Source organism: Gastrolobium bilobum, unplaced genomic scaffold, assembly GCF_033153095.1.
Source record: "Gastrolobium bilobum isolate Gb01-03AN ecotype WA unplaced genomic scaffold, APGP_CSIRO_Gbil_v1 utg2184, whole genome shotgun sequence".
Classification (NCBI taxonomy): Eukaryota; Viridiplantae; Streptophyta; class Magnoliopsida; order Fabales; family Fabaceae; genus Gastrolobium; species Gastrolobium bilobum.
The window spans coordinates 30,516-42,605 of record NW_026899222.1 but is presented as its reverse complement, the minus strand read 5'-3'; the positions used below and the strand labels follow the sequence as shown (position 1 = coordinate 42,605).

The following is a 12,090-nucleotide window of genomic DNA, read 5'->3' as shown; positions in this document are numbered from 1 at the left end:
CAAAAAGTCAATCATAGTAAGACTAGAGTTTTCTTTTCTCAGAATGTGGGTCATACTCAAGCAAACCATCTTAGTGGGCTTCTTGGTTTTTCTTTGACTGCGGATCTTGGAAGATACTTGGGAATTCCTTTGCATCATAAGCGAGTGGGTCAGTCATCTTTCTCTTATGTTTTGGATCGAATGAATTCTAGAATTGCTGCTTGGAATCATGCCAGTCTATCTCTAGCAGGTCGTGTTACATTATCTAAAGCAGTGTTATTAGCAATCCCATCATATCCAATGCAGGTGTGTTCATTACCGCAAGTCACCTGTGAAGAGATTGATAGGAAGATTCGAAATTTTGTTTGGGGTTCATCTCCACACTCTAGACGTTCTCATCTTGTGGCCTGGAAGCAGATTTGCATGGATAAAAAAAATGGAGGCCTTGGACTGCGGAGTATGAGGGAAATGAACTCAGCATTTATCATGAAGGTTGGGTTCAACCTCGTAGCTCATCCAGATGCCTTGTGGTCAAAGTTCTTACGTGCTAAGTACAATGTGGAGGCAGGCATGACACCAATTATTCATGCTCCAAACAGCAGCTCCCAGCTTTGGAAGGGAATTACGCGTCATTGGAATATTATAATGGATCATAGTCGGGTGCAGTTAGGCAATGGTCAGTCCACTATGTTCTGGCTTGATAGCTGGCTGCCCGATTGTGGTCCTTTGATCTCATATGCAGGTTCTCAGTTTTCTATTAGTGATACTCTTCAGAAGGTGGTGGACTACGTGGATGAATTGGGGCAATGGAAATGGAATTCTCTTCGACAATTGCTTCCAGATTCTGTGCTGCATCGATTTATGAATTTTCTTCCTCCTTCTAGTCAAGATGGCCAGGATCATTTAATTTGGAATGGAACGACAGATGGCAAGTTTACTGTTAAGTCAGCATATGCAATATTAGCCATCAAAGATACTACAATCCAACAGTTTCCTTGGGAAAGTGTTTGGAGATGGCAGGGGCCAGAAAGAATTCGCTTTTTTCTTTGGTTAATGGCAGGGGAGAAGCTGATGGCTAATGTTTGTAGACTCCGCCGTCATATGGCTCTTTCAGATCTGTGTCCTAGATGTAATCAGTCTAGTGAAACTATCCTTCATACTATTCGCGACTGTCCACAATCAAAGGAAGTATGGTGCATGATAATGCCTCATATAAATCAGCGTGAATTTTTCAACCTCAACCTGCACAATTGGATCATTTCTAATTTAGACAGCTCAAAGGATTAGGGGATGGGGTCGGACTGGCCTCTTTTATTTGGAATCTTAGCCTGGAAAATTTGGAAATGTAGGAATTCTTGGGTTTTTGAAGGTGATCGCCAGAATGCTTATTCACTTATCCGTTCAGCAATTGGTTTCAGAGATAGTGTCGCTCTTGCAGCTAACCCTGTTTTTGGAGCGGGCAATCAACCAAGGAATCGAATAGAGAGATTGGTTGCTTGGTGTTGTCCTCCTGTGGATTGGGTTAAGCTTAATGTTGATGGTGCATGTGATGCTAATGGTACTAGGACTGGGTGTGGAGGAGTTTTTCGCGATGCCTCAGGAACTTGGATCGTCGGATTCTGTAAAAATTTAGGCTCAGGTACAGTTTTGCATGCAGAGTTATGGGCTTGGTTGGTTGGTTTGGAGCTAGCTTGGGATAGAGGTTTTAGGCAAGTTTGGCTCGAAGGAGATTCTCTTTCAGCTCAACAACTCATTACAAATGGGTGCCACCATGATTACCCTGCGACTAATTTGGTGAATCGTATTCGAAATTTGATGCAGCGAGATTGGCAGATTTATATGTCTCACATTCACCGTGAAGGAAATAGAGTAGCGGACTTTCTAGCCTCTTACTCTTATGGTTTCTCTTGGGTAATTCAGGAATTTGATTGTCCACCGTCAGGTTGTATTGATAGTCTGTATGGTGACACTATAGGTGTTCACTGGTCTAGGCTTTGTGCCTAGTTTCTTTTTGTTGTGTTTTTGTTTTAATTTCCTATTATTTCCAAAAAAAAAAAAAAAGATAAAAGTTATCTCTTGTTTACAGAAAAAAATTTTAAACTCTAATTATTAATGACATTAATGACAAGAAGGATTCATAACTTCTATTCAAGTAATTATCTACCTGCAAATGATTTGACATATTCTGCCCTTGCCAGCATTTGCACATTCAGATGCTATTATTGTATCACCAAAAGATTAGCTGCCAAAGGTATCTATGCAAGAGTAGATCTTTTAGGGGTTGTTTGGTAGAGGAAATTTTTTTGATGTCTGAGAATCATAATTATTAAGAATATGATAGGAAAGTGAATTACTCGAAAATATTATAAAAAAGATGTTTGGTATACGAAAATATTATTGAGACTTTTTAGTTAAGTTTACTGAGCCTTTTTTGGTTGATTGTAAAATATTAGCAGAAATGTAGGGTTATTTACAACAATAACCCCACCTTCACTTTATTTTTTCAAATATGATAATGAATGTGTTGGTTAATTTTTTCTTGCTTTCACTTTATTAGTGGTCATTTGATCGAAAATTTTCGTGTCAAAATCCCTACATCCGGCAAATGAAAAATACCACCAAATCCATAATATAATTTGTACATAACATCAAATGCAGGACAAATAAAATGGCCGGGCAAATATTATGAAAACTCTTAACAAACATGGGCATATATAAATCTCACTTACACTTTTCTGTCATTCTAAAAATGTTACTCCTACTAAATAGCCCCTTAGATTCAACATCAACTCTACTCTAACCTTTTATTGTTGGTGAAAAATATAACGAAACTGCGAAAAAGATTCAATAAACTTTACAACATTATAAGGTACTTAATTCAAATTTTAATGTGTTAATACATAAAAAAATAGCTTTTATTTGATTTAAACTATTAAAATGTTATTCGAGTTTGTCTTTCGTTAACTTGTTGATCAATGGATTAGTTATTTATTTTTCTCTTTATTTTTTTGGAATTTTTTATATTTTATTTGATTTTGTATTATCACTTACCCGAAAAAAAGCATAAATTAAATGAGGGGGTAAGAATTAATTATTAATTTTTTTTATTAGATTGGGCAAACAATTTTAAAAGAGAAAAAAAAGAAACTCCAAATGTGAAGAAAATAAATGAAAGATAATTACATGTTATTTATGTTTATATATTTTCTTAAATTAATACATATATATATATATATAAGGAAAAAAATTTCTCCGGCAACTTAAGATAAATTCATCTCCGGCCACCTCAAAACTATGTCGTTTTATTTATTTATTTCCTTATATTAATTGATTCACCTTTGAAGGGTTATGATTCTCTTTTTCTCTTTCTTCCTTTATCACCATTGATCCATTTTTGTACGGTTATGATTTAGTAGTCGGAGATAAAATTATCTCAAACAGCTTGAGAAACGATAAGCCCATATATATATATATATATATATATATATATATATATATTATTTTATAATTATTTTGATTTTCAATTATTTTATAGTCTTATAATTTTTTATAAATTTAAGTGCAAGATGGAGATGACGTTATCTTTACAAAGAGATAACATTATCTATTAAAAGTGTTCATCAATCGATACAAACTGATTTAAATTGTGGTGACCGAACTGAAAACTGAAAAAAATAGCAAATTTTAATTGAATTGGATCGATTTTCGATTTGGTTGGATAAAACTGATCCAATTCAAATCGCTCCAACTCAAATCGATCCATATATTAATTTCTCTCTGCCTACTCCGGCCTTTTCCCAATCATAGCCTTAAAAATTTTAAAATCAAAACCTATTAACCCATCAGCTAAATCTAAGAAAAAATCTAGCCATTCCCCCATTAGCAAAATTTGGTAGCTTCATATCTCATTGCGAAAATATAAAATAAAAAAAATTAGATTATCATTTAATGATCCTTTCGTATTTCAAAAAAAAAAAAAACTTTACAAAGCCAATATATACAAAAGATATGTTATTCGTACAACAATCATCAAACAAATTTTAGTCTTTTCAAAAATCGAAAACACCGATCCAATTCAAACAAAAAAATTGGATTTGATTGGTTCAGATTTTAAAAAAATCTAAATTAAATGGATGATTACATAATCAAACTGAAGAAATTGAATCAAATTTTTTTATTTACACAACTTATTCAATTCAGACTAGGAACATCCTATTATCAATTTGTAAAGGTAAAAAAAACTAGAAAAATCAAAGCCTCCTTTTTTTTTTTTTTTGTATTTATATTTAGGTGGGCTCCACCGTTTTCTATCTCTGTGGAACAGAGAAATGTTATCTTCATGTCACATGAGAGCCATCAATTCCAAAAAAATAATTTTATTTAAAAATTTAAGTGAGATTAGACAAATCTCGTTAGGATCAAGAACGACCCTCAATTTACCCTAGGGTCAGGAAACATCTGTTGACGAGACAGTGGTATCCACCAGGATCACAATGAATCACTTATTTTTCTTTCTTTTCTCTTCATAGGATTCCATTCTCGTAGGGGATAACTTTATCTTCAATAAACATATATTAAATTCTTTTTTCTTAACTCGAAACTCGTGAAGAGATAAAGAAAGGGAATTAATTTATAGAAAAATCTAATTAAGTTAATACTTAGGAGATAAGGAGAAAAAGGACAGAAGAAGCTTAAAATGCAGAGAAGGAAAAAAAGGAAAGACACTAAATTTTGTGAGAACTGAGAAAAGATGAAGGCTTCGGTTGAAGTTGAACAAGAAGGGGTTTTGGGTATTCCAGCACAAGAAAACAACAACAACAGCAAGAAGAAGAGCAGCATAGTGAAGCAGGACAGATTAAGCAACTTGCCAGATGAAGTGATCCATCGCATACTTTCCTCTCTGGACGCAAAAACAGCAGTTCAAACAAGTGTTCTAAGCAAGCGATGGAGGTACCTTTGGACTTCCCTCCAAGTCCTCAATTTCCACGACATGTCCTTCAATGATCCTGTCCTTTTCCAGTGTTTCGTGGAGCACATGTTGTCCCGCAGAGACTCTTCCACCAATCTCAACATGCTTCAACTTTTCAATTTGTAAACTTTATGCTCATTCTTAACAGTGGTATCAGAGCCAAAGGTTTGGCTGGGCCGGGTATTTAGAGATGGTGATGTTTCAAGGCCTCCGCAGAAGGCTAGTGTGACTCCAATACTTAAAGAAAAAAAGACTTCCGCAGAAGTTGCCCTTAAGGGGGAGCATAATGTTGGGTCTCATACTTGAGGGGAAGATGTTGGAAGTATTCAAGTATGAGTTATAAAGAAGTACCACATCGACTAGACATAGACCAAGTGATGACTATATAAGTGCAAAAAAGACCCATAAACCTACAGCCTTGAGGTTTTGGGTTGAGACATGGTGTCGGATCCACTTGCTACGGTTGGTGTAGCCTTAACTCATTGGTGGTGGTTCCCCGCCACGGGCTTCCCCTGGACCCGCTTGACATTGGAGTTTGAGGGAACGAATTTCCCAACAGATGGGTACATCGTAGATTCCATCATTGTCTATGTTATACCATCGGGGATTCAGGTTCTGAGCATCCTTGCTGAATGTGTTGTGGGGAAGTTACCTCAACTCTATGCTTGTCACTCCCTCACCACCCTCAAGCTGGCAGACATAGCAACTGAGACCACAACGTTTGATTTTGTTTCTTTGAAACATTTGTATCTTTCTGATTGCCGGTTCGAGTGCGGGGTTGAAGAGCTTCTTGATCCTTTCGGTGGTTGTACCAATTTGAGATGCCTGTTTCTACATGGTTGTCAATACTATGGCAAAATTGAGAGTTTTAAAATCTATGCTCCTCAACTCACTGACTTGAGCATATCGCGTATGAGAGTGGATCAAGTGTTTGATTCAGACTGTGTGATTGAGCTTTTTACGCCAAGGCTCCAATCTTTTAGCTATCGTGACTTTAGGTATCTTTATGATTTTTCCATTAAGGTGAACCTTCCCTTTGTGGAGAAAGTGGATATTGATCTAGGCAGTTTTGATCTCTCTGATGAATTGAACGAGGCCACTAATTTGTCTCTTCAGCTAATTGAATTGTTTGAAGTGATGGGGAGTGTAAAGTTTGTATCCTTATCAAGAGGTATCATTCAAGTAAGTTTTTTTTCTCTGTTAAATGCGGTATTTCAATTAATAGTTGCTAGCTTACTGTACATTGAACTAAATCCTTGTCTGTCTTAGATGTTTCCTAGGTTCTGTCTATGTTTCCTTCTTTATTGGATGGTTTGTCTTCTCCTTTCACAAGAGTGCGGACTTTTGAGTTAAAAATGGATAGACCTTCCCCTGTTTCCATAGCTACCAATGTCATGGCCTACTTATTTGGTGGATCTCCCGGATTTCATTGCTATTGATGGGAAGGTATAAAAAGGGTATACAATAAGGATTTGAATCCTCTCCTCGTTCTTGAATAAAAGTATAGGGTCTTGTTGAGAAGAGATAGACACAATTTTTATCATGCAAGGACCCACCATGATTGGTCATAGTATTCACCAGTTGCTATGCGCAAGATTCAGAATTAGGAAAGGATACGAGTCCATATAATAAATCTTCCATAGTTTTTTTTTTTTTTTGGCATGTGTTATTTAACATGACATGATGATTATGTGAAGGAATGATAATTATATAAAGATAGATAAATGATGATAAGAAAAAATAAAAAATATATTAAAATAAATAATTAATTATAAAATTACCACCATTAATTCAGTATTATTATAATTTCTCTGTTGGGAATGGAACGAGAGAGCCCAAAACCCTTTGCAAAGGGTACATCCACCAATGAGCCAAATGATAAACCACAATAAGTGGGCCGACACCACATCTCAACTCAAAACCTTAAGGCTCTAGGTTTATGGGTCTTTTGCACTTATATGGTCATCACTTGGTCTATGTCTAGTCTATGTGGTACTTCTTTACAACTCATACTTGATTATTTCCAACATCCTCCCTCAAGTGTGAGGCCTAATATCATTCTTACCCTAAGGGCAACTTATGTGGAAGTCTCTTTTTTTTTTCTCTCTTTCAAAATATTAGGGTCACACTAGCCTTCTGCAGAGGCTTTCCAAACACTTGGCCCAGATCGTTGGCTATGATATCACTGCCTTCTGCAGAGGCTTTCCAAACACTTGGCCCAGATCGTTGGCTCTGATATCACTGTTGAGAATGGTACGGGGGAGCCCAAAACCCTTTGCAAAGTGTACATCCACCAATGAGCCAAATGATAAACCACAATAAGTGGGCCGACACCACATCTCAACCCAAAACCTTAAGACTGTAGGTTTATGGGTCTTTTGCACTTATATGGTCATCACTTGGTCTATGTCTAGTCTATGTGGTACTTCTTTACAACTCATACTTGATTATTTCCAACATTCTCAACATGACTATATAATGTTAAATAAATCACGAGGGAATCTATTTCCAATTTTTTTAGCATTTATAATGAATTCAGAAAGCTAGCGTAGCTTTATGGAAATCCATATGTTTCTTTCTAAGGTCTAAATTACTTGAAAAGTAAAAAACTCGGAACTACGTGGTGTTCAGAAAGTCAACCAACAATATAATTTATCCAACCAAGGTCTGGCTTTGATTTTATTCACGTCATAAAATATTTGGCAAAGTTTATGTTCATTGTCGATTGTCTAATGCATCTCTTGGGACCAGTGATGTAATGTTTTGGAATGATGGTTTGGTTATATAAGGAGAAGAAGCTCTAATGAGAAAAATCAATCAAACTGCAAAATTATTGTCTGATTAACAGAATATAGGAAGACTGAGAAAAATTCATGAGAAATTATACAAAGACCTTGCTCGAAATGGTTTTATTGGAAGCTTGATTTTTGAAAGAATCCAATGGCATTGATTATAATCCATGTGGTCAACTCCACTAAGGTATTGTTTTTATTGTTGTACTAAGGTTCAGTTTGAAGATATATCCATTGCTTTCATACTCATTAGGTAGGTTCGATTTAATTTGTTAGGAAATATGTCAAGTGATACATGTTTCTTGGCTAAAACTACTTCAACTCCGTTCTCATTGTAAAACTACGACAACTCCGTTTGCATTGCTCAAATTTATGATTCCACAACTGATACTCTAAAAGCTAATTAGCTAGCAAGAGCAACAATGATAAAACTTGGACATGAGTTTTTCGACCAAACCAGAGTTTTTTTTTTTTTTTCCTTTAAACATTTATTTATTTTGTTTTGTAAACGATATTACAAATTAATATGGTCAATCTTGTACGTTAAGAATGCGGGATTTAATATAGTGTGACAGTCCCACACATTGATTATGTGAGATTTTTTTAAGTCCTGCACGTTGACTATATAAAATTTAATGTCAATGTGGTAGTCTCGTATAACAAATATATGAGACTTTATGACAAACATGTAAGACTTACGTGTTGACATTAAGTCTTGTATAATCAAGTGCAGGACATGAAAAGCCTCGCATGGTCAACATGTGAGACTTCAACAATGACATTAAGTCTTGCATCATTAACGTGCGAGACTTGTCATGTATGATCTTTGTGCATATTTAACCGCATTGTGTTCATTTTTTTTTTAAAAAAGTAAATTAAATATGTACTTTTAAAAAAAAGCAATTATTTGGTGAAAAAGCCTTCTTTCAGATTTTAAAATCTAGATGGTACATAAAATTTATATATTCAACATATCTATGAATGCATGCTGTTCATCTTAAATCAAGTAAGCTGGTGAAATTCATATCTAAGCTTTCAGTTATATCGAAACTCTGGGGATTGAAAAAAAGGAAAATTTAACTTTGCCATAATTTTTCTTCTGATTTTTTTATATAGTGATTTGTAATGCTTGTTAAACTCTTGAATAGGTGAGTGATTCCCTCTACTTTATTCCATCAAACAACCATATATGAGTCCAGTTGAATTTTATCATAATTATGGCCATAGAGCATTACTCTTTTAATTCACTATTATCTAGATCAAAATGCAATAGATTGCACTTACTATTTAATTTTGACCCTTAATATGCTATAGTATTGGGCTCCAAAAGGCTTGCAGTGAGTATGTTATGGAATTTTATATTTTATGGCATGGCCACGCGTGGAATAGGGTATTTCCGATAAAATCTACATATGTTTCATAATGGATATGGTTCGTTGGCATGAAACTCAATCCAAACCAGTTAGAGTCTGATTCAAGTCATTTATATTGCTCCGTCTAATAATATACCGTTAAAATCAAAATCATACAAATTACAATACATACATGAAGAAAAACCAAATAAATTTTTTTGTAAGAAGTTGTTCCAGCTTAATTAGTGGTCTCAAGTTTGAGTGCCTAAGAACACAATTGTATTAAAACTTAGTAGAGAGAGTTTTGCCACTCATATGATTATTCTCCGCTCGAATTGGACTAATCGAATAATTGATGGATAATATAAAAAACAATTAAATATTTAAACTTAGGCTTCAAAAGATCTTTTTTTTGAGATATTCCAAACAGTTCGCTTCGCAACTAGTCTGATTCGGGATGAATTAGAGATTAAGGCTTTAAACTCTTCTCAAAAACGGTACTGGGGAAGATTGAACATATGCTCTCATCCCACCAAAAATATTTCTTTTTGTTTTAATAATATTGAATTTTTAGATATATCCACCAATTTATCGATTATTTGACTAATAATATTAAATTTTGTTGAAGTTGCCACAACAAGTCCACAATGCAGCCATGAAAGTACATGGGAGCTAAAAACTGCAAGAGTCTAGGAGCTTTCGTGAACCCTTAGAAAGGTGGCTTATTGGGTTACCATAAAATTACATGAAGTGTTATTGTTTCTATTATTATTATTATTCATAATTACTACTGCATCATATCCTCCAAGTATGATAAATGAAACTGAAATATCGTTATTTCTGTCACTTCTCATACTTTGTATTTTCTTTTATGACTTTCATCTTTGTTTTTTTGGTAGAGACTCTTTTTTTAGTCACTGTATTGGGGGAGAAAAAAAAGAAGAAGATAATTTTATATTTGTATTAAAGGAGAAAAAAGAAAGAAACTTCAAAAGAAGGAGAAATGAAAGATAACTACATGCTATTTTTATTTTTCTATTTTTGAAGTTTCATCTTTTGGAGTCACTGTATTTTATAATTTTTTTATGGGCCTAATACTTTATTAAAAAGATCGTTATTTCTCTCACCCACTTCTCTTTTTCCTTCTCTCTAATTTGAGTCACTGTCCCGATCAAAGTTTATTGAAAATTGATTTTTTTTCGTTGTCCTCCACGTATATTATCTTATACATTTTTAATAAAAAAAAAGGAAAGAAAAAGATTACATAAGAAAGTATACATGAGTCTAAGAAGGAAAAAAAAAAAAAAAAAAAACCCACTAACGCAAGGGCTACTAAAAGTAGGCCTAAGCTAGCATTCTTTTTTTTTTTTTTTGGTAGACGGCCTAAGCTAACATTCTAATAGCTGATTTAAAACATATTTTCATTGTCCCCCACATATATATCTTATACATTTTTTTAAGTAAGGAAAGAAAAAGATAACATAAGAAAGTATACATGAGTCTAAGAGAAAAAAAAAAAAAAACTAACCCACTAACGGCAATTTTTTTTAATTCTACTTGTGTACCGAACTTGATATACCTGTTTACTAACAAGCAAATAAATTTTTTATTTATTTTAACTCTTACTTTTTTTTAATTTTTTTTAATGTCTCAAAAACTTTTCTTATTTAGTAAGGTAGTGTTTGGTTGAAGGTTTATTTTGGGATTGATGGGAAAGTGTAAGTGGATATTGGAAGATACCACGTTTGGTTCAGGTTTTTTCAAAAAATACCAGGCAAATAGGATAGATGGGAAAATGAATTTTGTGTTGATTTTTGGATAAAATTCACTCTTACAGAATACCACTTGAGATGTAGTATTTTGAGATAACTGGGAAGTGAAAAAACAGGTGCAAAGTTTTCTCCCGACCATAGTTTTTGCATATTTAAATAAATTTCTCTGGTAATATTTGAGTCAACCAAACAATTTTTTTTACATTTTCCTACCAAACTCACTTTCTAACCATTTCTCTATCAATTATATTTCCCTAGTAAAAAAAAATTTCTTCCAAACCAAACACTACCTAAAAGTGTAGGTATATCTGGTACTGTAAAAAAAAGAAAAGAAGGTGTAAGTATACCAAATGTATAGAAAGTTTACTCCCACTAACGTAAGGCTACTAAAAGTAGGCCTAAGCTAGCATTCTAATAGCTGATTTAAAAACATATTGTCCTCCACATATATATCATATACATTTTTTTAAGTAAGGAAAGAAAAACATAGGCTAACTGGATATACTTTATTCGTGATCAACTTGCTATAGATTGACTAGTGCAAACTAATTTATCCCATTTACCCACCATCATTTTTTGTTTAAATTTTTTTTAAGTGAAATCAACATTTGAATTAACTTTCTAATTAGTTTTATTATTATATTAACAAAAAGTTACCCAAAATTTTAATAGTCATCAATTCAAATTATTGAATATTATATTTATTATAGTAAGGGATTAACTTAAGCTAAAAATTCCTATACTTCTTATATATTAATTATAATTTATTGGAGATTATATATATTAATAGTTTGCAGGCCAATTGGATATATTGTGGGTTAAAAAGTTTTCAGCCCATTGGGTTAGGGTTAATTTTTTAAATATCGTTGTCTTTTTAAAAATAGGGGATTGAAATAATTGAATGATATATGGATTACATAAGAATTTTTCTTCACTTTTGGGTATGCGATTTTTATAATATACTCCAGGAGTATAAAAATAATTTGTGCTCCTTTTTCTTTTTGGTAAAAACAATTATTTTTATATTCTTTTTTTTTCTTATATTTCTCTCTTTATGTCTTTTTATTTTTTATTTTGGAACGGACCATCTGCTCCCGGACTACAGTAGAAACGTTCTTGGGTATGTGATGGAAATATTTTAAATATCAGGGAGTATCGAATTAGGTACCTCTCTTTCCCAAAGAAGAAATTTTTTATACCATATGAATTGCTTGTTTTTTTTTTTT

General features: G+C 33.4%; 1 protein-coding gene across 1 annotated transcript; it reads left to right on the top strand.

The window, feature by feature from the left end:
- Positions 1-4,729: 4,729 nt before the first annotated feature.
- Positions 4,730-6,387, top strand: LOC133288460 (F-box/FBD/LRR-repeat protein At5g53840-like). Its single transcript, XM_061486214.1, has 4 exons — positions 4,730-5,000; positions 5,097-5,167; positions 5,561-6,130; positions 6,229-6,387. The coding sequence occupies exons 1-4, from the start codon at positions 4,730-4,732 to the stop codon at positions 6,385-6,387; spliced, it is 1,071 nt and encodes a 356-aa protein (XP_061342198.1).
- The last annotated feature ends 5,703 nt before the right edge of the window (positions 6,388-12,090 follow it).